This window comes from Micromys minutus (genome assembly GCF_963924665.1).
Source record: "Micromys minutus genome assembly, chromosome: 16".
NCBI classification, from domain to species: domain Eukaryota; kingdom Metazoa; phylum Chordata; class Mammalia; order Rodentia; family Muridae; genus Micromys; species Micromys minutus.
Genome location: NC_137985.1, coordinates 11,850,288 through 11,876,815, shown reverse-complemented (window position 1 = coordinate 11,876,815; position 26,528 = coordinate 11,850,288). Strand labels below are relative to the sequence as shown.

At 45.0% G+C, this 26,528-nt stretch overlaps 1 protein-coding gene and 1 pseudogene across 6 annotated transcripts in view; both read left to right on the top strand.

Annotated features, from left to right (window-relative positions):
- DEUP1 (deuterosome assembly protein 1) overlaps positions 1-26,528 on the top strand; it is a gene marked incomplete at both ends in the record, with an annotated part of 58,844 nt that overhangs the window by 13,430 nt on the left and 18,886 nt on the right. For 3 of the 5 annotated variants that reach the window (XM_080929868.1, XM_080929867.1, XM_080929871.1), the window contains 6 exons: positions 1,494-1,625; positions 7,152-7,265; positions 8,127-8,369; positions 17,283-17,428; positions 20,846-20,951; positions 25,488-25,682. In XM_080929868.1, coding sequence (XP_080785994.1) covers positions 1,494-1,625; positions 7,152-7,265; positions 8,127-8,369; positions 17,283-17,428; positions 20,846-20,951; positions 25,488-25,682 — 936 coding nt within the window. The remainder of the gene's footprint in view (positions 1-1,493; positions 1,626-7,151; positions 7,266-8,126; positions 8,370-17,282; positions 17,429-20,845; positions 20,952-25,487; positions 25,683-26,528) is intronic. The other 2 variants (XM_080929870.1, XM_080929869.1) reach the window with 1 other exon arrangement.
- Positions 11,845-12,781, top strand: LOC308430825 (serine/threonine-protein phosphatase PP1-gamma catalytic subunit-like; annotated as a pseudogene). The gene has a single exon. The product of its transcript is annotated as a serine/threonine-protein phosphatase PP1-gamma catalytic subunit-like (transcript).

The window sequence follows — 26,528 nt, the reverse complement described above, 5'->3', positions numbered from 1 at the left end:
CTTTCATTATCTTATAGGTCCTAATTAGTCTCTCTTAATAGACTGTCAGCTTAGATACCGTCTGCACTGCCTTCACTAGTATGGCAGGGTACTAGACAATTAACTTTCTGTTTCTCTAGAGGCAATTTCTTATCATTATTAGTGATGAGAATAACAAAAGCCAAAATTCTCTTCTGTGGCTATTTCCTAATAGGGATAGGCTTGCTTCCATGGCAACCTAAAATACAGATGTTTGCTACTATGAAGTATTAACTGAAAGAACCAAGTAGATCTTGTTACTGATAGGTTGTTCATCAATGGCAACACTTGTGCATGTGCCATGAGAGGGGTGCCGACTTCCTTGTCACCATCACTGTCAGCCCCGATTAGGCTCTCCTCAATCTTGTCTCCTACCACAGATGTCCCACAGGACAGGAACCGCTCAGCACTGCAGTATAGTATGTGAGTACATGAGTCAACAGAAACGGTGATTTCATTGTGAACTCTTAGCAGCAACTTGTCTTGCAAAGCAAAGATTTCCTACAAAATAATCTAGTTAAAGGATCCTGAAGAATTCAGTGTTCCTCTGTAAGCACGTTTTCTAGAAAGGGGATTCACCCATTAAGAATAGAATAGGAAATATTTGAAGCCACTTACTTAGCTGATAGGATCTTACAAACTAATGATCTACATTTTGCCTGTAATTCAGGCATGTGACACTAGAAGGCAGCTTGTATTACAAACTTTCTGAGCTGAAACCAGAACATCTAAGACCTATGACAACCAAGCCTGGCTTTCCACCTGCCTCCCCCCACCCCACCTCTATCCCCCCACAAAGATGGCAAACCCAAATCTGAAGTGATTATACAGGGATGTTGAAAGTAAAAGGAAAGACAAAACCATGGTGTGTTATATGTTTAAAAACATAAGGCAGATGTGTTGCCAAGACGATTCAATAGAATAGACAGCACTTCAGCAAACGCCCAGGGAAGGCTGAAGAACGCAGAAGAAGAAGCAAGAGTGATGGACTCAGGGTCTGGCGGCAGCTCAGCAGCCACAAAAACTTATTTCAACATGAAAAGAATGAATAGGCACACCCTCGGAAGCCTCCTCGGGTGCTACGATCCAGTGCTGTAGGCATCTGTGAAAGTGTGAGCAATGTCACACCAGCTGTGTTATTGAGATTAAAATTGCCCACACAAGATGACATTAAGTAAAGGTAAGGAAATTCCATGTGTGCTTTTAGAAAAACTGTTAGTTTTGCTGCCTACATGGTTAAAACAAACATCAGGTGAGCCATCGGTTAACAAAGGCCCAGATCCACAGACACAGAAGAAGAGTCCTGTTCAGCCTCAGTAACTGAGTTTTAATAACAGGTCCCATCCTCCATAACTGGAATATTTAAGTTTCACTGCACTTTCCAATCATAACTTAAGTTTTTGAAGAACTATGTGACAAAGAAATAGCGTGGGAGCCAGTTTTATGTCACTGTCATTGTCTCCTGGCCTCTGCAGTTTTCTAAGCTAACCAATAACTTCGAAAAGCTGAGGTTACATCAGATGAAGCAAAATCAAATTCACCAAAAGGAAGTCTCCAACAAAGAAGAAATGCCCTTTGAGCTGAGCAATTTGAATCAGAAACTAGAGGTGAGTGCACGCGCCCACTTTCTTGTGTCCCTAAGGTGGTTTGCTACAGATGGGCAGGTGTGGGCTTGGCTTCCAGGCATACAGCACTAAGTATGGCCTCTCAATGCATGTTCTGTTTTGGGCATTTGTGAATTAAAAGAATAACTGATTTATATTATATCTTATAAAAATATTAAGAGAACTAAAAAATGTACAAAGATTTTTCAGCTGTTGAGGGAAAATGAAGGGCACCCTTGGGCTCAGTTAAACTGAATACATCATAAATCTTTTAATGTCCATTTAACTATTAGTTACTAAGTCCCAATGAGCTACTAAATGTTTCAGAGTAGACCAGAAATCCCAGGTTTTGTTTTGCTTTGCTTTGTCTCCTTAAAGGCACAGTGGTCGTCCATTTAAGTTGTCCCATGTCACCAAAAACTTCTAAAGTCCATCTCTGAAAAGGTTCAGTTTGCTAGCAAGATCCTTCTTCTCTGCCTTTCAACTTCATGGCTTTAGAAAACCCAAAGCAGCTGTCTTTCTCCTGCACTCTTGAGAAGCCCTGTGGAGAATGCTGAAGGTGCAGTCTCTGTGAGCCCCTGACATCTGGAGTGCTGGGCTCTGGTGCTGCTTTGGGTCACTTTCTCCTTAACCTTTGTATTACTCAATTCCGTTTCTTTCATTTTTCTCAGGTCCTCAGCCAGTGGCCCATGTCCAGCCAACAATCTCATTACTCATGAGCTCGGGGCCACCCTGTGCCTCCCAATGAAGGCCAGAGACAGTTTAGGGATCGCTAGCCTTTCTCATCTTCCTACTCCCGCTGGACTACCCACCCTTCCATCCTATTTCTTCATCTCCATGTTCTTTTTTCTTACTCCTTCTGCTCCAAAATCCATGTCAGAGACAGTTTAGGGATCTAAGCTGTCAGAAAGGTCATCCCAACAGACTAGCAGGTGGAGACCACAGCCATGGAACTAGCCAGCTTAGTAGAAAGCCTAGGTCTCACCGTCCAAAGCCCCAGATTCTACATCATTCTAGGTAAGATAGAGTTCTTCAGATATAAAGTGCCACCCAGTGACTAGCACTCGAGGAAATCCTAAAGCCTACTCCCAGGCCCTCAAGGGGTATGGTTGAGCCCTGGGTGTGCAGGGGTGCTCAGGCACCAGCTCCGTGGAACCTGCCACTTCTTGCCATGAAGGTCAGAACACTATCTGCTCATCTATCTGGTTGGTTCTTTGTAAGCTTCTGAAGGGGACCAAGATTTAGGTACATGTTTCTGACATCCACATTCTCATGGATATGTTTCTATTCATGTCAAAGCTTTCTAAGTAAATGTGGTATAACTTGAATGACTACAAAGCATCCTCTATGGCTGTTTTCACACAACCATCTGAAAAGGGCATGTAAAAGACGGACTGTCCTTGTCTCAGAACATGCAGCATGCTGTCCTTGGGGACAAGCGTGTATCATACTATCCCTGGGGACACTGTGTGCACGCAGTAGGGAAACGTTATGGCTTATAGCACAGAACATTGACTGCACCGCTCTTTCACTCTCTCTGACACTTAGGCAGTGCTAACCTCCATCTTTCCTTCAGTAAATTATGCTGATAAGGCCGGGGGACAGCTCCACTCATAAAGTCCTTTTCTCAAAAGCATGAGGACCTGGGTTCAAGCTCTAGAATCTAAGTGTAAAAGCTGGGTGTGGGTACACATGTGAAATCCCAGCACAAAGGGGACTGAATAGATGGTGCCTACGCACACTGGCCAGCCAGCCTAGCTTTAGTCACTCAGTTCTGGGCCAAGTGACACATACTGTCAAAAACCAAGGTGGACAGCTTTGAGGAATGACACCTGAAACTGGCCTGCCCTTTGGTTTTCCAATGTGCACAGGCACGTGTGCACGCACACAGACACACACACACTCCAGAAGACACCATACGTGTGTGTATGTGCCTGCGTGCATGTGTGTGTGTGTGTGTGTGTGTGTGTGTGTGTGTGTGTTGAAAGATAGGTATACAGACAGAGATAGGTACAAATGTATAGATATAGAGAGATGTATATAGGTAGAGATAGATATGAATATACGGATAGATAAATCACATTTAGGGGTGAAAATGCATGAGTGCAGAAAGTTCTCTGAAAATACTTGGACAAATAAGAGTGAGAAATTAAAACTTTTCATGACAGTTAGATTGAGTTTAGATCATGTGGTTTTGGTTACTCTGTACTTTTATGTAAGTATAAAACATTCTAATGAAAAGTTAAGATCATTTTGTGAATTGTAGAGTCACTCACACATCACTAAACACCATTTCCCAGTGTTTAGAAGAGGGACTCCTCCTCTTTAAAAGATTTAATACTCTGGTTATCACCAGAAACATTCCCTTTAGTGACCATGGCCTGTCAACCTAAGTCATTCAAAGAAGACTTTATCACCATAAAAATCCCCACTGGGGAGCTGGATGATCCACAAGGCTGATGTCTGCATCATCCGTACAAACATCCACTCCCGAAGACAGCATGCTGGATGCCCAACCTCAAAAGCAATGCCTCTGATTATCCAAGGGATCAGTACCCACTGATAGTCTGTGGTACTGTCTAGCCGTCCTGGACTTCATCTATACCTGTTTTAGTTCTTATGAGCTAAGGTTAATGCTACTGCCTTCCCTAAAGTACACTGAGAGAATATTTATTTTAAGATTATTTGTGGTTAAGTGTATTTACTATCCAAAAGATAGTTTCTAAACCGGGCAAGTGGATCGCATCTCTAATCTCAGTACCTGGGAAGCTAAAGCAGAAGGATCTTGAGTTCAAGAGCTTGGGCAGAGTACTGAGACCCTATCTGAAACAAAACAAGGCAAAAACAAAAAATAAATTACTGTTAAAGTCAACCCTATTCTATTTTTTTTGCTATTTTCCTCAAAAAGTTCTTTTTAAATTAAAAAAGCTTTCATCAATCCCCAAAGTTAACATAGAAACTAATGGGTTTTCTCACAGCATCATCATAAATGTTAAAATCAAATTCTTGAAATCTAACTTACATTGATTATTAAATTTTACCCAGTTCTGTTTAAAGTGTAATTTTATAAATGTGTCATTGTTCCCTTTGCTACTTAATGCTTATATCCTTGAACGTCAGAGTCAGTCCATAACACTAAGTGGATTATCTCTATTACCCTAGTAAATGGAGTCTGTCATAAGGTACATTTTATACGTGTAGATGGGGGTTGTGTGATGTTACCACCACTTAATTTCAGATTGCTTTAATTACTATAAAGTCTTCCTCACGTGCAGACTTCCTTCACTGATTAGGACTTGTATATTAAAAGAAAAAAGCAAACTTCCCCAAATATTCTTCAAAATCATTTCTGTGTAGGAAATATGAAAAGCACTGTTTTTCTCATTCTAAGCAAGACACAGTTTGCATTCTCGGAATCAACACAAAGCCCAAGCCAATGCCTGCAGCCATTTTTAAAACACTCCAGCAGAACACACCACGTTCCAACTGAACATGGAAGGAAAAATATCCCTGTGGCTTTTATGTGACCGTTGCATTGTGCTTATGTGCTGTAAATAGCTTGCTTATGTGTGCATGCTGTTCTTTTAAGAGTGGGGCAGGGGTCAGTCATAAAATTGGTCCACCAGGCACTGTAAGCACAGCGTGAGCCGTCGGTCCTCTGTGCTTGTTTGCTACAGTCTGGACAGAAGGGCACACTGCAGAGGCAGCCCATGGAAAAGCGCCTGCAAAGCTTTACGCTCTATACCATATCACCTGAATGGGCACGTGAGCAGCTGGCATGCTGAATCCAGATACTCCCACATTTTCTTCCCCAACTGACACTTGTTCCCCCAAGTGAGCTGATTTTAGCTTCACCCTATACATGGTAGCTAGCTTTGAAAGCCAGAGAGACCAATAAAGTCACCATCTTAGCTCAGGCCGCTGTAGCAGAACTCAGAGACTGGGTAGCTTAGACAAAGACCAGCAGGATGAGATGCTGAGGTGAGCCTCCTCTGGGCTCATGAAGAGCAGGAAAGGGGGACATGAGAAGACGGTCTTCTCTTTGTTGGGGTAGTATGTGTGTCCATAAGGATGTGCATATGTAGAACCATAAGTCAAAATAGGTGTCTTCCTCATCTCTTTCTACATCCCACCCCCTTTAAAGATAGGATCTATCACTGAAACCCTATTTGGCTAGAATGTCCAGCCCAGAGATCCTCCTGCCTCTGTTTCTCCAGAAGATTGGGATTATAATGAGCACCAATGCATTATCCAGAATTTTTATACACTGGGTGGGGATTGAACTCAGGTCCTCATACTTACATAGTAAATGCTTTCCCAGATCCCTGTCTTTCTGTCTGTCTGTCTGTCTGTCCTCTTCCCTCTCCCTCTTCCCTTCTCTTCATACTTCTCCCCACCTCTCTTTTTATTTTTATTTTTCAAAACAAAGATTCTCTTTGTAGCCCAGGCTGCCCTGGAACTCAGAGACCCACCAGATTCTGCCTCCCAGCTGCTGAGATTAAAGATGTGCACTACTTTGTCTGTCCTGCTCCCTGTATTTCTTAATATTTTACTACAAGGGCCCTCATCTAACTCATAACTCAATCGCTCTCAGAGGTCCAGCTTTCAGGTTCACTACCATGAGCATTAGGCTTCAGTGCATGGATCCAGAAGAGACACAAAGCCTGAGCTCACAAAACTTGATTAACAGACATTTTATCAAAGGAATTATTTTATTTTTAATTATGGGGAGGGTGTGTGCATATGAATGCTGCTGGTACCTGCTGAGGCCAAAGGTATCAGATCCCTTGGATCTGGCGTAGGTCCTGGAAACTGAACCCTCATCCTCCAAAAGAGCAGTGCATGCTGTTAATCACTGAGCCATCTGTGCAGCTCCTGACCCCGCCTCTTAAGCAGTGAAAGCATGTGTCCAGTGACTGAGCGTAGAGAGAAAGGGAACTGTCTGAGGCACGGGCAAAGGTTGTCTGAGTCCCTCTTGTTACTGCTCACCCTTGCCATGTGACCGATCTATGCTTTGAATAATGTTCAGCATTTCTATGTATGTTAAAAATTCTACAATTTCCTCAAAATGGAATACACAGGTTAGGCACACCTATTCTGAAAATTTGAAATCCTCAAATGTTCCCCAATCCCAGGCTTTTTGAGCAGTCACACAATGCCACAAGTGGCACAGGAGACCATGGGAGGCCACAGCATGTGTGTATCAAACACAGCACATACGCCCACTCTTTGGCAGAGGACACACAAGGTGTGGGCAGCAGATAAGTGCGTGTTAAAACTTGGGTGGCATCAGCAGGGCATCTCATTCTTAATATGCAAATAACCCAAAATCTGAGATGAAACTACCTGGTCCCAAGTGGTTTCGATGCAGGACGCTGCACCTGCAGTAATTAAGGTGCGATTCCACCAATTTCTTGTTTGTTTCCCTAATAGATAGACTTATTTTTTCTTGTAATGAAAGAAGAAAGTTTATTGTACTTTGAGTGACTAATAGCTTCATATTTGCTCACCATCTCCCCATTTTATTAGGAGTTCAGAGCGAAGTCGAGGGAGTGGGACAAGCAGGAGATCCTCTATCAGACCCACCTGGTGTCACTGGACGCTCAGCAGAAGCTACTATCTGAAAAGTGCAACCAGTTTCAGGTAAACGATCACTGTTGTCTAAATGAAAAGCACCCCAGAGGTTAATCACGGCCATCCTTGCCATTCAGTACGGAGTCTACTTACGCATGGAAATGTGAACTGAGAGGGACAGTAGCCATCATGGGTCCGGTGGCAGCACGGCCATCTGAGCCCTTTGTGACCATGACTTTAGCCTCTGGGTGTGGTTACATCTTTAGACAGTTTGGGCAAACGACTAGAAGCCTGCACTGTGGGGGTCACGGGTCATGAGTGTGAGCCCAGCCTGCACTGTACAAAACTCACACTCACAAAAACCCAAGACAAACCCAAAGCAAAGTATCCGTCTGTACCGCTTGTTTTCCATGCCCCAGCTACCTGCAAGGCTAAGCATGTTCTTATGTACACGTTAGCATTGTCACTTTCTCTCCTGCATGTGATTCCCCCATGCTCCATGCACTTGGCTTTGAGCCACTTGCTTTTCCTGTTGGTGTGTAGAGATTTTACATAGTAAGAATTGCAAAAAACAATTTCGAGTGGCAATTATGTTTTCCTCAGTCTGCTCCTGGTTTTCATTTCTTTACCATAGAGACATTTTTGACTAATATGTAATTAATATTTTTCTCTTTTATAGCTTCTAGATTTTCTTCAATGAAGAATAAGACCTCTCCCCCTCCAGGCCCCTACCCTTCCCTATAGCTTCACTGCAGAGTTATGCAGATGCATTTTCTCTTCACATCATCTGAAGTTGAGATTAGAAACAAGTATAACACTTGTCAGTACAAGCCAAATGTCATACTAGAAGGTCTTTGCTAATTCTTTGTCTCTGTGGAAGCTTAAATATGATATCCTTCACCCCATTTACCTGGTGGTCATATTTCTCAGAAACAGGCACAAAATTACCAAATTCAGCTAAACGGGAAAAAGCAGTGCGTAGAGGACAGCAGCCCTGAGATCCCCCGCCTGGTGTGTGAGTCCGATCCCGCCTGTGAAGCCACCCAAAGAGATGAGCTCATCATCGAAAAGTTAAAGTCGGCGGTGAGTGAAATAGCACTGAGCAGGAACAAGTTACAGGATGAAAACCAGAAGCTCCTGCAAGAACTGAAGATGTACCAGAGGCAGTGCCAGGTAAGGGTCTGCGCGTCCAGCTCCCCTCCAACCACCAGCAGGCCGCACCGATGCAGCCGTGGCAGGGATCCAGGCTACAGGACGGCCTTGCCACACACAGACTCCAGTCAGACCTCCCTCTCTAAGTGGTTCTCACCCGAGTGAATCCAGTGGTCCAGTGGGAATGTTAGCCTCTGGAGTCTTGTAACAGCACAGTGACTGTGTAGCATTACCCCTGCACTGGAACAGCAGTCACAAACCTTTGTGCCTGAAACCCACACAGCAGTACCCAGCCACCACCCTTCCTCGCCTATCCTCCGTGCATGGTTAGACCTTGGGGGCAGACCTGGAGCTACTCTTTCTGCGCTCTCAGTGTTTGCTCCACCTTAGTGTGCTTCCCGTCACTGTAACAAAACACTCGAGGTAATCCAGGAAGATTAAACCTTCCTTTAGGCTCGTGGTTTTGGAGGGACCTGGTTACTTCTGGTCTATGGTGGGGCAGAATATCATGGCGCATGGGGTAGACTAAAACCTCATGTCTCATGAGCAAAGGGGAAAGAGGAAGCTGAGGTCCTCACTGGACCCCATTGCCCAAAGGTCCAGCCACCTGGCCTGTAGACTGGAGGTTAGGACTATAGCACACAGGCCTCTGGACAACCATCAGTATCTGATCGTCAGATCCGGTCTCTGCTGAGCAGTCTTCTAGAGCTGAAGGTCATCATCAGATTGATAGGCTGACAAGTATTTACCCAGCTTTGTCTTCCTTAAGCCAGCTTTTACATTCTTTCTTTCTACTGTTTGCCATTAGCAATGAGAGGTTTGGACCCAGCAGCCTTTGAAATCAGCCTCTGCTGAGCCCATCCTCACCTGCGTGCGTTCAGACATTTGAGACATCCTCACCAGCCTTTCTCTGCTTCTGCTCTAACTTTGCCACTACCAGATGTGTCTTTCTACCACTTTCTCCATCCACTTCTCCCATCTCTCAGCTTTTCTCATTTCCCCCATCCTAAAGCACACTATCTGGGCAGAACCTGTCTCTCTGAAATATTCTACCCTGTAGCTTCTGCTCTTCAACTCCCAGGATCATTTCTTAGTCCTGGGCAGGACTCCCCATCCATGCTGCAGCCTCACCTACAGAGCTCTCCTGGAATATCTGCATCAGAATCTCCTCTTCCCCTGAGTCTGGGAGGGCAGGAATCACAAGGCTTCCAGTGGCATTTCTGAGAGACCTATGTCTCCATTCTACACTCCAGCTCTTTCTGGAGAAAGACATTATTCTGACATAAATACAGAATCTAGAATGCAGATGTAAATGAACAAGCCAGAGAATATTGAAAATACTAGATGCTGAAGAAACAAGGCAGCCCTCCAGACACAGGTCAGAGTGATGGCATCTTCTCTAGTTTCACCACAGTCTAAGACCAGACCTGTTCTTCCTGGAGGTTGGCCAGGGTCTCCAAGTATTCAGCCTGCTGGTGACCCACCTGTGAGAGCTCTCTGCACACTATTGGGTCCAGTAGGACCCTCTCCTTCTCTGAGATGGGACACTGGTCCTAGCTTCTGTCTGAAGACAATGTAAGCATACATTTCATTGCTATCCTCACTGATGTAGCCTGACCCAGGATCATACTCAATGAATAAGTGGGGTCCCCCCAAAATACTCTGCCCTCGACTTCATTTCAAGCTGTAGGAACTGAAGATCTTTGTGTTTCGTCTCTACTTGGGGTCTTTTGGGCTCCTCCAAGTCCTTTCCCTGTCGGTCGGCTGAGCCAGTGGGGACAGACAAGAGCACCCATGGGACCTTGCTAGCCAGGCTGTCTTGCAGAATTGTGATCTTCAGGTTCAGTGAAAGACCCAGTCTCCCTGTCTCGATAAAATAAGTCAAGGTAGAGAGCAATAGAAGTTACGCAAGGTCCAGCCCTGGCCTCCACATATACACAAGCACTCTCATGTCACACGCACACACACACACGCACACACACACACACACAAATCCCATATATTAAAAACCAAACTAAATTATTGTGGAACATGTCTGAGAGAAAAACTATCAGCTGTCCTGATAAAAAAATATTTTTGAAAAGTAATTCAAGATTTCTCTTTGGAAAAAGCACCACGCACCCTGCTTCTTCGACCTGTCTTGTTCTTCCCACAAATGTTGAGAGTCTGCTGTTTGTCGGTTCAGTTGAAATCACTGCTCCTTTCAGAGCACCAGACATGTTTCTAACGAAACAGATGGGTCTTAGATCTGTTTTTCAAAATTTGCATTTTATCAAATAAGGATAACTAGAAGTAAATAATCTTGGAACCAGAATATACGCTTGGAAAAAAATAAGTCCTTTTCGTCACCTGACAGAATGTTCCACGTCTCTCATACGAACTCCCCCATTTCAGCCACTGCAGCACACGAGACGGCAGCTGTTCCGTGTCTCCTGGAGGCGCTCACACAGTGGGTGTACATGTTTACTCCCTATGCTGCATGCCCCTCGTGTTTCTAAGTGTGCAGTGCTCCCCACTAGAGGCTAATGACAAAAATAAATAGCCCTGCGTCTCTCAAACATCTGTGCCGGGACAGTTTAAGGGCATTCGCTGGTTAACATATCGCAAGACCTAGAGTCATGCTGCCTAAGACAGCACAATCCAGACACAGCTCCAGTTCACATTTGGGTCTTTGTTACTGGGCTCTGCTTTGCTCCGTTGTTTTCATTTTTGAGGAAGGGTCTTATGTAGCCCAGGTTGCCCTCACACTCCCTGTATAGTCTAAGGTGACTTCCAACTTGTCATCCTCCACTCTCTGGACTGAGATTTGGGGTACACACCATATTCGGTTTTCACAGAACAAAAGCTAGAACCCAAGGCTTCATGGAAGCTTGATAAACACTGTGCCAGCCGAGCTCCATAGTCAAACCTGGTGTAACATCATCTCGTAGCACATTAAAGAACCTCGGAGAAGTTTACTGTATGTCATACATTTATTCAAACCATGCGTGTGTCAAAACATTGTCATCTAAAATGTAATCAAGATGCAAAACTTATTGAGATATCTTGGACTTCATATTAAGTCATCAGAAATCTGTGTATATGTTATGCCTACGACATACCTACATTTCAGTGCTAAATGCCTGATCTGTATTTAGATTCAATAAAATATCACACTTAAGGGATTTTCTGGTACTTAAATTGTTCCAGGAATGATAGAGAATATCCCCCAAACAAAATCATTTACCAGACACCTGACACGTTGCAGACAATTGATCCGTCTCTCATACAAAATTGTACCAATTTCAAAACTGCATCCTAGTTTAAAAATCCATTAATTCAGTGGTTCCAGTGGCAAGAGGAGGAAGAAGTGGGAGCGAGGTGGCTGGGGCGTGGGGGATCCGCCGAGGCTGCTGCTGCCACCACCACCGCCACCACCACCCCTGCTCACGGGGCTCTCGTGGTGTGAGGAAAGAGGATAAGTGAGACCCAGGTACAAACCAGTGGTGGGACAGCAATGGCAGATATCGATAAAGTCAACATCCACAGTATCACCCAATGGCTGCTGGAAGTGAGAGGGTCCAAGCCTGGCAAGAATGTCCAGCTCCAGGAGAATGAAATCCAAGGACTCTGCCTGAAGTCTTGGGAGATCTTCCTCAGTCAGCCTAACCTTAGAACTTGAAGCACCACTTAAGACATGTTGTGACAGCCACGGGCAGTATTATGATGTGCTCTGTCTGTTTGAATGTGGTGGCTTTCCTCCAGAAAGCAACTATTTGTTTCTTGGGGACTATGTGGACAGGGGCAAACAGTCACTAGAGATGATCTGCCTCTTGCTGGCCTACAAAATCAAGTATCTCAGAGGAAACCATGAGTGTGCCAGCATCAATAGAATCTATGGATTTTATGATGAGTGTAAGAGAAGATACAACATTAAGATAAAACGTTCACGGACTGCCTTAACCACTCACCGATAGCAGCCATCGTGGGCGAGAAGATACTCTGCTGTCATGGGCTTTATCACCAGATCTTTACTCTACGGAGCAGATTCGGCGAATTATGAGACCGACTGATGTACCAGATCAAGATCTTCTTTGTGATTGTTTGTGGTCTGACCCCGATAAAGATGCCTTAGGCTGGGGTGAAAATGACAGAGGAGCGTCCTTCACATTTGGTGCAGAAGCGGTTGCAAATTTCTCCATAAGCATGATTTGGGTCTTACATGTAGAGCCCTCAGGGTTGAAGATGGGTATGAGTGTTTTGCAAAGAGGCAGTTAGTCATTTCTGTTTTCTGCACCAACTACTGTGGCGAGTTTCACAATGCGGGCGCCATGATGAGTGTAAATGGGACCCTCGTGTTCCTTCCAGATTTTAAAGCCAGGAGAACTGTCACACCACCATGGGGTATGAACACAAAGCAAGCACTGAAATTGGTGTCACTTGACACTACCTAGCTGGGACTTGTAACATAGGGCAACCTTCCTTTTTAAACTGTGATGTGCTGGCCAGCTTGCCCAGGTGGACCTGTCGGTGCTTCTTCATTTTGACCACTGCTGGCACTTGTTGGATACAGCAGCAAGTGAAGCATTTCATACTCAATAAAGTGTGCGTGCGTGCGTGTGTGCATGCATGTGTGAGTGTGTGTATGTATATGTGTGTATGCATGCATGTGTGTGTGTATGCGTGTGTGTGTGTGTGCGTGTGTGTGTGTGTGTGTGTGTGTGTGTGTGTGTGTGTGACCTCTATTCCCTTTTCGGACAGTCTGGTGATGGTGTTAAGCTGTACACCCTGGCAGTTTATCCTGTCTGAGGGGAGAGTGCACAACTGATCTTTTTTAAAAACTTAGTATAAATCATGAATAATGTAAATGCTTGTTTTCTTTAGGACATAAAGAGAGCCCTAGGATGTGTGAGTCTGTCCATGCAATCGTCAAAAGTGCATTCTGTTGAACATTTTTTTCAAGTTTGTTTGCAAGGGCCTGCTTTCCCTCACTGTCTCGTCGTGTACAAACTAGTGTCTGCAGCTGTGGCAGCGGGAGTGACCCGCCACCCACACTGCCCAGGCTGTCTGAAGCACACTCCCTCCCACGGCACACTTACTGACGACTAAAGCCATTCTCTTCAATGTCTGTGAGTCCATCCTAAAGCCAAGGACATGAGACCAGGGCATCGAGGCTGCGTGCACAGGCTGCCTCCGTGGGGACTCAGAAGCAGGTTATTTTAACCAGCAATAGTGATTTAGTGCTGGGTAAGCTCTTAGTGATGGAAGTTAATGACACTTTGTACAGTTCCCATACAGTCTACTCACTGAGTAATCTCTACAGTTGGATCAGGCTGGACCCGTCCGCTCAAAAGCTTCAAGTTGCAGAAAGAACAGTGTCCTGTGCGAGTGACTGCCAATTGCTTGCTTTGGCTACATTCCTTATTCTGCCGTGACACTGAGGCTTAGAAATCAAAAGGAACTAACTTGCTGTCCACTGGTTTATACAGAACGATGTATCTAGAACAGTATCTATGACTTTTTAAAACTATGACCTGTTAGAATGAACCCGTTTCCACGGTGCCCACGTGGAATGCCATGTGCTGAGGATGATTTCAGACTTATTAAATGTGATTGTGTTAATAAAGATCCATTGATTCTCATGTCAACTCGGGCTTATTGAATCCAAAGACAAGAAGATAATTCTAGATTTATCAATATCAGCAAATCCTTCTAATTGCTCTTACATTTTTGCAGCCAATTTACAGAATGCCGTCAACTACAATCTAGTTCACCTATTTATCCAATTGTTGTTACCGATTTGCATAATGAGATGTTTCCATCTTAACACCTGTGGCACTGTATCATCAAGCGGCATGTTTTCTTTCTGGATGCTCAGCACTACAGACAGATGTGTCTAGTGACTGAGGACAGACCACTCTGTCAACCAGGTCCCAGCCTGGAGTTAGGGCCTTCCCACTCCTCTCCCTCAGAACATACACACCCACTTTCTGCCCCCTGATTTGTGCTTTTAAAGCCCAGACTGTCCCTTCTTCACCTGCATGACACAACAGGTGACATTTACAATAAAGTGAACTGATTTTTAAACAATAAACAACAATCTATTGTTTCATAAGGTAAACTGCATTTCTACTGTATAATTTATTGTTTCATTAAAATTTTAACTCTATCTGAAAAAAATCCCTGCTTTTCAAAACAGAGGCATCTAAACTAATCTCAGAAGACTATGTCTGGAAGCATAGTAATTGGGCCCTTCCCACACCCAGGCTGAAAGGCCCTTGGGAAGGTGTATAGTCAGAAGGTTTTTGTTTTGAAGAACAGTTCCAGAGAACTCCCCTCATTTAAGTGTAATCGTTGTTCATGAAATTGCCCAGAGTAGGACCAACCTGTCAATGCCATAAATCCCAGCCATAAACAGGAATAGATGTCACACATTGGGGATGAGCCCTGGGAACTTACTGAGGGAAAGCGCCCAGCTACAGGAGCTGCATGCTGTGTTTAATCCCAGGGAACTGTCCCACTGCTGCAGCAGATCATCCAGCAGGCCATGATGGTCCTGAGCCTCAAATGGGTCCATAGCATGGTCAGGGGATGCCAGCCCGGCTGTCCAAGACCCGCTCCTGACAGCCAGGCTCTGAGCTCCCCTTATCCTAATGCAGAACTTGCCTCCTTCCCTCGTGCTAGGGGGTGGGGTCTCTCTGCAGGTTCTCTCACTGTGCTTTGGGCTCTTTCCTCCCTTCCCCGGTTTGAAGAGCCCTGCCCACTGCTGCTGCCCTTTCTTCCTGTCCAGAGCCTTCCCTTCACTTTGAACTGCTCAAGCCTCTTGTGGATCACAGGTATTCCCAGTTGTTTGGACATAAGTCCACCGCAGGGAGCAGGAGGGGAAGAGGCTAACTTATCCTGCCGCCAGCTGCGCCAGGAGAGCACCCTGATGGCTTCGGTCACCGATTATCGTCATTTACTTCCTGTTTTATTAATCAGAAGGACCAGCATTCCCTAGAGCCCACACTTTGTACTCCGTCACACCCCACTGCCTCAGGTTCACACATGGCGTGGCCACATTGACTCATGTAGCTTGGTCGTTCGTTCTTGTCTGTTCATCCTGGGGGGTGAACAGTTTGGGGGCGATTAGTATCTGGGCTCCAGAGCGCATGGTAGGAGCGCAGTGAAGATTTGTCCAGTGGGTGAAAGGTGAAGCGAAGCTCGGTGAGACTGGGGGAGGGAAAGAGAAAACGTGCTTCGATTAGAATGAGCACACTTCGGCTCACTCATAGAAGGAGATGTGAGAGAGTCACAAGGGCCTTCCCTGAGTATCTGGTCACTTCACACTACCTATGGTACGTATTTCTACCTAACTATCCTTGGTCTCAGGGAACCAGAGTATATGGTCTAGAGGAGATTTGGATGGGATGCATCTATGACTATGAGAAATTCATTACCTTCTGGTTAAAGGATTTCCAGTGAGGTCTTTTTCTTACATACTCTGTGATTTCTAAATAAAGCTAACAATGCAATGATTAAAAAAAGTGAGTACACTGACTGATGGGTGGGAAGTGCTTTTCATTTTTAAATTCTTTGACAGTTCTATGCATGTATATAGGGGGTTTTGGTCATTTTCTCCATCATACCCTCTCTCAGGCCCATCCCCCTACACTGCCTGATAAGTTTATATCAATGTGTGTGATGTGTGTGATGTGTGTGTATGAATGTGGGAGTGAGTCTGTGTGTGTGTCACTGTGTGTGTATCTGTGTGAGTGCAAGTCAGTGTGTGTTTGAGAATGTGTGTGCATGTGCACATGTGTGAGAGGAAGGGAGTAGTGTGTAAGAGTGAGATGGGGTGGGGAAATGCATATGAGCATGTGTATATGTGTGAGAGAGAAAGTGTGTGTGAGAGAGAGAGAGAGAGACCGAAACAGAGAGACAGGAGACAGAGAATGTGACCTTGTGGGTTTCATAAGGATTGCTTCCATGAGCACGAGTGTGGACTTATTTATCAGAACACGGGTGCCTTGCCTGTGGCTACACCATGGGAGAAAATGAATTCCCCTTCCCCAGTAGCCATTAATAACCAGTAGCTTCACAAGGAGGAGTGAGTCTTCGAAAGCTTTCTCTCATCTAGAATGGAACGTCACTGGGCCCTGTCTTGCACAGATAATCAGATGCTATGAGTTCATGAGCACAGTGGTGATTTCATGTCCACTAGACATCATGCCAAGGAACTTCCTTATCCTCAAGCCCTTACGTTCCTCCCTCCCACGATGTCTCCTGAGCCTAAAGGGTTGGGTGACATAATGTCCCATTTGAGGCTGAGTACTCACCGTGACTTACTTTCAGCATTTTGACCAGTAACAAGTCTCTGAATTAAGCACCGCCCTCTGCAAAAAGAAGCTTCTTGGACCAAAGTTGAGAGCATTGCTAACTCACAGATATAAACAAACATTTAGAAGGCAGTTTAGCATGTCTTTACGTCAGTAAAGTAACAGTAGTAGCTTCTTCCCTGGGAAGACTTAGTGATCTCCCCATCACCTACGGACTTTTTACCATGTTTACAACCCCAGGCATGAACTCCTTCCTGTGGAGCAAGCCTCAAAGCCAATCACAATGTGACTGGTTAACTCCTTAGCATTCATGCCAACGTTGCACCAGCAGGCTCATGTCGCCTCGGCATGTGGGTCACATTCAGAGTCCTCTATTGGATAAAACCACTGATGATCCTTCTCCCATGGCAGCCTGAATCATGATCTGATGCTGAGAAAGCTACCCAGCAGGAGGAAGCTACCAGTCTGATTTTCCTGTGTCTTGCACCTGAAGTACATACTTCAGCAGTGGGTCCAGTGGACAAGCAAGAGCAATAGCAATATCCCGCACTGTTTAAGGGCTAGACGTTAAGTGGGTTTTTTGTTAATGTTTGTGCACCATAATTCTAAAGTAATCATCAACAAATTATTAATGCAGGCCATGGAAGCAGGACTGTCGGAGGTGAAGAATGAGTTACAGTCACGTGACGATCTACTGAGGATTATAGAAATGGAAAGACTGCACTTGCATAGGGAACTGCTGAAAATGGGAGAACTGCAGACTGCTCAAGATAACAGGAAAAGGTACAGTTCTCACACTGGATGATAGCTCGGGAACCTCTCAAAACAGTACTCACGTGTGCAGGATGTGTGTGTGCAAGACGTGTATGTGCAGGACATGTGTGTGCAAAATGTGTGTGTGCAGGACATGTGTGTGCAGGACATGTGTGTGCAAGACATGTGTGTGCAAGACGTGTGTGTGCATCCAAGGCCTTCACATTTGACCTAGAATAAAGTTGAATCCAGCTGCATTATTTAGGACAGAGTTTGTTCTGGTAGAAACAACAGTGTAGAGCTGGTGTTAAATTATACATTTGCAGAGAAATTTGATTTATTATTTATTCTAATTGCTTCTACCTTATTTGCCTATAAGCCTGATGCTAACGTTTTCACTTGCTGATGGTATGGTAATTATGCCTCTGCACTCATGACCTATAGCTCCATATAAAGAGTCCTAGATAGATGGCTCAGTGGTGAAGAGAGCTTGCTCTTCCAGAGGACCCTACCTCAGTCCCAAAACCCATGCTGGGTGGCTCACAACCACTTGTAACTGCACTCCCAGAGGACCTGATGCCTTTGTCATCTGAGGGCATCTGCACTCATGTATACAAACATACATACATGCATACATACATACATAATACATACATACATAATACATACATACATAATACATACATATAATTTAAAATAAATCTCTTCTTAAAAAGCAGTTACTAACACTGATTTTCCCTTCTTAAAAATAGGCAAATAGGCATATATTGCATATCCACAAAAAAGTGGGTCTTTTGAGAATTCTCAGTATTTGAGGTTTTCAAGAGATGGTCTGATTGCTTTAACAATTCACTGGTGTATAACTTTCTTTTGAGAATCAGAAAGCTAATGAAACAAATGATATGATTTCTAAACATCTGAATAGCTAAGTGATCTATTTTACTTGAAGATAATTGTTATTGTTTTTCAGGCAGTAATGATTTCTTCAAACTTGTAGGTCATGGGAACACGGAGAGATAGCTCAGTGGTTAGGAGCAAAGACCGGCCTTCCAAAGGATCAGGGTTCAACTCCCAGGACTCACATGGAAGCTCATGACCTTCTATATCTTTAGTACCAGAGGGTCCAATGTCCTCTTCAGACCTATGCTGGCATTACACACACTGCATGCAGGCTCATATACATACAATAAAAATAAATCTTAAAAAATAAATCCAGTGTCAGGCCAGGCATGATGGTGCAGGCCTTAAAATCTGAATATTAGGGAGGCAGAGACAGGCAGATCTCTGTGAGTTCTAGCCCAGCCTGGTCTACAGAGTGAGTTCCAGTCAAGCCAGGTGCTACAAAAGGACAAAACTAACAATGTTTCCTACACATCTGGCCAATCCAAACTCTTCCCTGTCTTCTGCCAAACTGAACACTTTAGTTCCCAAACTGTGCACCCTCATTTGGAGGGACGCCCTCGGATGTCTGGGTCTGAGACTTGATGCTGCCATGTGTTGAGGGTCACGGCTTTCTTCTGTGTGTCACTCTGGCTTTCCTCTTTCAGTCTGGTTCCTGTGCTGCTGCCTGTCTGTCTGCTGTCTGGCTTTTTTTGATTTGGACTCTGCCCCATCTCTATGGCTTCCTAAGGTGAAGCAGCCAGGAGGACTGACGTGGTGGTTAATGACGCTTTTGTTCACTCCCCAAATTTTTCTGATGAGGATAGATTTTGTTTCCATTCCCTTCTTTTAGGTCATGAACACCATGAGATGACATGTTTTGCATCATTAAGAAATAATTCTAATGTCCTTTCCCTAAACAAAAACCCACACCTTCTTTAACCATTTGCACTAGCATGATCTCCTTTTCTTCACACCTGTGCACATAGGAATCACCTGTTTTCCATTTGATCAGTGAACTTGGCAAGTTCACCACAAAACATGGTCGGTTCAGTACTGCAGCTCTTGAGAATGCTTGGGAAGAACCTAGAAAAGAGAACATTCTTTTCTTCCTTTCCAAACCTCACTTAGTGAGAAATTTTAAGACCACTTTAGAAACTGACGCTTCAGAGAAACGTTAGGCGACATGGAAAATGCTCAGAACACATTACTCAGTGAGAGACACAGGACACTGGACAGTAACTCGAAGTGCATACTCTGATGATAGGAAAAGCATGTAGTATGTACTCTGATCACACAGAAATGATATGTAGTGTGTACACTGATCATATGAGAAACGTGTTCACTTGTATATACAGGGGAGAGAATGGCATTCACAGAAAGGGTGAGTCTCTGCTGGGCTAAGGAAACCCGACTGTGGGAGGTGTGTGTGGCTGGGGTGGGGGATGAGGAGAATGACAAGTGTGGTGGCCAGAAAGATCAATGACCTCCCAGGGATCGCCAGGACTCTGCACCTTTTAAGAGCTCCTTTATTTCCAGTTTCTAAATTAATTCTCTCTCCGCCATTACTGAGATTTGGAGCTGTGTTTTTCATTTGTGTAGTTTGTGTTTTGGATATTGGGAATCTCCTCAGAAGCCTCTGCAGAGCCAGTTACATGCACAGGTGACTCCTAGTGAGTCACAGAGGCTTCGGTGGTGGCCCCCCTAACTTCAGTAACTGCTGCCACTGTCATTCAACTTGGTGCTTTAATGGCTGCTTCTGGCTTACCCTCTGGAAAGTGACTCTCACCAGCTGAGATTCTCTGAGCACCACATGGGGTCATAATCATTCTTCTCCTGGGAGTTTCTACTCCCTCACTACCCCACCCCAACATTAACAAATGGCTACCATTCCATTTAACAAGTAAAAAGCCAAAACCCAGGCACATTTGAGTTCCCTCCCTGGCCACATGGTCAGATGTCCTGTGTTGAGTGTTTCTGTGAACTGTGTGCCTCCCGTGCTCTTTCGACACGACTCTTTGCCTCAGTGCATCTGTCAGGTCAGCAGCTGAGTTTATTTTCAGTTAGGTGTCCATGCTATTTTATTACAGAAAGCAGCCTTTTCTTCATGTTCAAAAATCTTATCCACAGGGGAAAGAGAGATGGCTCAGTGGTTAAGGGCACTGGCTGCTTTTTTCCAGAGGTCCTGAGTTCAAGTTCCAGTAACCACATGATGGTTCACAACCATCTCTACTGGGATCCAACGCCTTCTTCTGGTATACAGGCATACATGCCAAGTACTTAGATTCACAAAATATATGAATAAATAACCTTAAAATGTTTAGGCTCATTTTAATATATGGTCAAAATGCCTATTAACTGCTCTCTTTTCTCCTATTAAAACTGTGCTCACTCGGAGACAGAAATGCTCTCAGGATGGAATTATTAGGATGTGCAGTTTGTATAGTTAGCAATGTTGTCAACCTTATAACAATAAATCTCTACAGCATCCATGATCCACACTAACAGTATAATTACCAGTTCACCCAGTTAAGCTTGAGTGTTGCCTGGTTTATTTGTCATTTGTAGAGTTGAGTCGTCATATTCTCCTTCTACTAACGAACCAGAAAGGAAGAGGAAGGAGTTGTTCTCAATGATCTCAGATCAACCCGATCATGAGAAGAAATTAACTAAGGTAAGGAATATGACAGGCTCCATTCCAACGGCTCTAATGTCTCTGCAGAACACTGGTTCTAAGATCTTCCTTCACCATCTTTCTTTTACCTGCTGGACTTTCTCCAAACATAATGATCTGCCAAGCGGTTAGTTCTGATATTCTGTCTAAACACAAATCTTCAGTTATTCTGTATGGGGAGATTCAGTGTGGAGGTATGGCCTAGTGAGAGAGCCCAGGGTGGTGCTCAGCACATGGTGACCTTGGGGGACCTACTGACCTACACATCTCAACTAAGGGTCTTCATCTAGGGTGTGGTTAGTACTGTTTGGATTACTCGTCCTAGGGAAGAATCAACAAATGTCTATCGCTCCGGATGGAGCTCTGACTATAGGCCAAAGAAGGCTTATTTTGTAAACCAATGAGTTTCCTGCCTCTAGAAGGAGGCAGTGCATGTGTGTGTGTGTACTTACAGGATAGTGTGTGATTCAAGGGCATCTGCATCACTGAAAAGCCCATGCAGGAAGGGTCACACATCACAGAAACTGGTCCCTGGGGCTCCTGGCAGCCACTCACTAAAGTCCCCTGGTCCCAGCAACTGTTGACTGCTTACAACAGTTCAAGGTCTTTGTGAGCCTTACCTTACAGTGTGTTGTATGAGTTTCCTGGGCCTTCCAAGCTCTGCTTTTTGTTTCAACTCGGGAAATAGTTACACAGCTTCTACCACCCCGAGGTTATAATGGGTGCGAGATGAGTCAGTACCCACTGACACTCTTGTGGTTCTTGCCATGAGCCAGGGACACTGCCCCAAGGACTTAACATCATCTTATAAAATTAATTCTGCATCATCCTCTTTTTGCCTTTGAGAAAACTAAGATGTAGAGAAGTTGAAGAGATTCTCCCATATAACACAGATAATAATAGGTTGAACTAATTTTGAATGTACACTCTCTCACCCAGACACTGCGTACTTACCTCTGTTAAAATTCGTGAGCTAATGCAGATTACACGCTGAGAACAAGACCTGGCTCAGAGGTTCGCCTGGCAGGTGTAGGTCACTCACTGATGGCTGGGCCACACCTACACTTCTAAGGGCCTGGCAAGGGCCAAGCACTTTGCCAGGAGCTAAACACTTGACTTGGTTCTTACAGAGCCTGGGGTTCTTTGTTCTTCTCCAGCCAATACAGGAATACACTGGAGGGAAACATCTTAACTAGGTGCAGTAATTCACACAAATAATCCCAATATGTGTGGAGGTTGGAGCAAGAGAAACACCACGAGTCTGAGGACTCTCCAGGCTATGTATCAAGATCCTGACTCCACCCTTCATCCCCTTAAAGGCAGCTCCTGGGAGAGCTTTGTGTCTGAGAACAAATACAGATCCAGCCTAGGAAACTTGTTATAGAGCAATTGCCATTTCCTTCCTGTTTTTAACACTACCGCAAAACCCACTGATTTTACTGATTTTACAAATATAACACTCAGCTGGATGGTGGTGGCACAGCCTTTCATTCTGGTATTTGGGAGACAGAGCAGACAGAGCTCTATGAATTTGAAGTCAGTCTGGTCTACTGAGTGAGTTTCAGGACGGCCAGGTCTACATAGAGAAACCCTGTCTCAAAAAACAAAACAAAACAAAAAACCCAAAAAAACAAGTAGATAAATAGATAGATACCCTGTCTCAAAATAAAACAAGTAGATAAATGGATAGATAGATAGATAGATAGATAGATAGATAGATAGATAGATAGATAGATAGATAGACAGAGAGACAAATTTTTTCAAAACCTGCTTTTTACTGACTTTCCTCAAGACTGTGTCATGGTACAAGGAATGTCTAACAGCCCCTATGAATGTGCTCTCCTGGACCACAGAGGCTTCTGGCAAAGAACTACAGAGTAAACTCAGGAATCCTATGAGTGAGGCTCTTGGGTGAAGGGGAGGCTAAGGCACAGATCCTCCGAGCTCCTGGGGGCCCAGGCAGCTGCGCTTTGCCGGGCAGTAGTGGGTGGCTGGGCTATCCAGCTGCAGCTTCCAGACGTATCTGCAAACAGCCTTCTATTCCACTGTACCAACACTGTCGAGGAACCTCGTGAGTGGTTTTTCTTCTATGGGTACAGAGCTGTTTTACTCATTTTGTGATAAAATTCACAATTTAAACAAGCCATGTCATTGGAAACACAGATGAATCAATCTCATTAAGAAACATGCTCTGTAGAAGAGTGTACTCTTTTAATATCTAACCACTGTAAACTAATAAAAAACCTTAATCCTCTTTCAGGATAGCATATTTATTTTCTTAATTTTCTGAGCTTCATTTTTAAGAGGCCCTTGTTAAATTATACCACAGGGACATAAACAGTAAAACCCAGACTGCCATACTGCAAAACAATATGGTTGGTTCACCAGAGAAACTTCCAGAAGGAAATCTAGACACGGGGGGAGGGGAGAGGGCCGGGGCAAAGAGAGTCAGAGGGAGCAAGTAAGATGGCCAGTAGATAGAGGGGCTTGCAGATAACCTGAGTCCCATTCCCAGGATTCAAGGTGAAGGGGAGGGAATCAAGACCTGTGATTTCTCTGAATCTCCACACATGTGCCATGGCATGCACGTGTACATGCAAACACATGTAATTTAAAGTGACCCATAACATATACTGGGACTAGAGCCCACCTCTGAGACTCTTGCTTTGGGGGGGTTAGACAACCAATTCCTGGTTCCTGTTTGCTGAATGACAAAGTTAAGACCATGCAATGTCTAAGTCAAATTTCTAATCCTAACAATTAGAGCAGGACCAGATAAGGAGTGGATGGTACCCAGCCTGGGAGGCAGGAGATTGGCCTCTGGATACAGGTACTCTGCATTAAGTCATCTTTCCCTAGGGGTCAGTCCTGAACCTTGGCTGTCCCAGGGTGTAACCCATAATGGATGGGGACACAGGTTCTAGAAAGTGACCACCTTTCATGAGGACTGTAACTAGAGATTATGGGGTTGGATGAAAAGACCAAAGGGACACAAAGACAGAGTGGACAATTTCACATCTGAATTCTGCCTGAAAATATTTGGGGATATGGAAGAACTGGTCATTAAGATGCTCTCATGGGATTCTGGGAAAAAAGAGGAAAGATAGAAAGGAGGGGAGAGACCCTTATTCCTTTAGGAATGTACACTGAACTTAAAGGGAAATACAGTCTCTTGTCACCTTTAAGTTTCTGAGTACATTCATAGAAGGTTCTTTGTGGGTTTTCTTGACTTCCCTCTCTGGCCTTAATTCTCAGGGCACAGTTGATCAGCTCACACCAAGCTCCCTCGGTGCTCCTGGCTCTCTGGTCCCCACCTTGGCTGCACTCCTTCCTGTCCCCTGGCTCTCTGGTCCCCACCTTGGCTGCACTCCTTCCTGTCCCCTGGCTCTCTGGTCCCCACCTTGGCTGCACTCCTTCCTGTCCCCTGGCTCTCTGGTCCCCACCTTGGCTGCACTCCTTCCTGTCCCCTGGCTCTCTGGTTCCCACCCTTGGCTGCACTCCTTCCTGAGAGCCTGTCCCTTGGTGCTCTGACTTCATCCTCCCTTTAGTATTTTGTGTGATGGCCTCTGCTCTGGGAAGATCATCCTGATACAAACCCCACCCCCAAACCCAGGTGAGTTAAGCACCCTCCAGAACATCCCCCAAACAACAAATACTACCCTGTGATATAAATATGTTTACCCCACCCCCACCCCCTGCCACCCTATATGTGTGTGTTCTGAAAGAGAGTAAGCTATCTGTGGCCCTCAAAAGTGAGAAGCAGTGAGTTGGGTCTTTAAAACGATGCCTAGGAGTGTGAGCAAGGTATGGGCAGTGGGGATGGAGGGTCTGAAAAGGGGGCCTGGGCTTTTGCCGGTTGGATTTGGAAAGGTCCAGGCCCAACAGGTTCTGTTATGAGAAGACATTTCAACCAACACATTAGGCTTAGTGTGCTTACGGCATGGTTCTGAGACAGTGTGACGTCACCGCCACCACAGCAGGGCTCATGCTGCTTTCATTTTATGAAAAATATGTAAACAAAGCCAAGAACCGTGAATTCCGGTCTAGAATCTGGCCCTTTGCTTCTTGTATGCTTGGAGCAAGCTGCTGACACCCCTTGGGTTGCTGTTTCTACATGGGGCAGTGATGATGGCCAGACTTTGTAATGTACACCCATGATCCCAGAACTCACCTCAGAGCATGAGGAGCCACGGACAGGCCAGTCTGGGCTGTGCAGGTAGACCCTGCCTCAAAACCACAATAAAGCTCTGAGTAACAATTTCTGTCCAGTCTGTCTGTCTGTCGGCAGGGACTCTGCACATGACAATCAGGTGGTGAGGTTTGGGGGACTGGGAGGAAACTTAGAGAGCTGCTCCTCAGTTAGCAATAATCAGAAGAGAGGAAACTGACTCAGGCGCCCCTTGTCCGTTAGCATTGATCCGAAGTAGGCTGTCATGGGCCACAGGCAGTCTTGGGCAGGAGGACTGAGAGAGTCCAGCATAACCTGTGCTGCTCTGTGAGGGAGGGGCTGCTCACACCTCCGCTCACTCTCACCAGATGAGAAGCCAGCTCTATCAGGACGAAGGCCTATGCTCTGAACAGGAACGGATGAGAAATGAGATCTCGGAACTCACCCAGGAACTTCACCAGAAGGAGGTCACTATAGCAACTGTCATGAAGAAGGCTGCCCTTCTGGAAAGACAACTAAAGATAGAATTAGAAATAAAAGAAAAAATGTTAGCAAAGCAACAGGTATGCATGCCTGTGGGACAGCACTCTCCAGGGCTGGCTCCTGCTCCTGGACATTCTAGCCACGCTCTGGATCTGTTGGAAGCCTTGGCGTCTGGTCAGTGTTTGAGTCTTGCCACATAAAACCCTGGGCTGTGGACAAAGTACTGTCAAAGAAACACTAGGGACCGACCAGACGGTGCGCACATGCGTGGTCGGCCGCATGCCCAGGTTCTCCCGCAGCTGTCTTCCCCCTCCACACTGCCCTGTTCCTCTCTCAGTCATCTGCTATAGGACCTTTGCACGAAACTTTCTTTTTTAGAAAGCAATTCCAGCTTGCTTGAAGATCTCTCACCCTCCATTTAATAGATTGTCCTTAGTGTTTTAAACATGGAGGCTTTTGACAGCACGGGCTTTATGGCCCTTTTCATTCTAAGTCTAGGTGATTTCAGAGCACAAAACATGAATGAAGACAGTTTCCATAAGAGCAGTTCAATCGTGTGTATTTACAGAACCGGGAAGGATGGATCCTTCATCCAGTTAAAGGCCACAGACTGACCGTCTGCACCACACACGGGACAGCAGCACCGGGCACTGTGTGCCAAGGCGCTTTGCAGATGGTCAGAGGCAGATGAACAAGAATGACTCTGTTTTCATTTTCCTACCGCCATCTTTCCCAGACTCTGTCAATGCGCATATATCTTCTAATTCACAAAAGTAAATATTTTTAAAGCAAGCGTTTTATATGGAAATGAGCCTTAGACATACAAAAGAGCAGGCCAGGTATGGAGGCACAAGCCTGTCACCCCGACATTTAGATAGACGGTATCAGGGAAAGAAGAGCTGCAAAAGCAAGTCATAGGCACACAA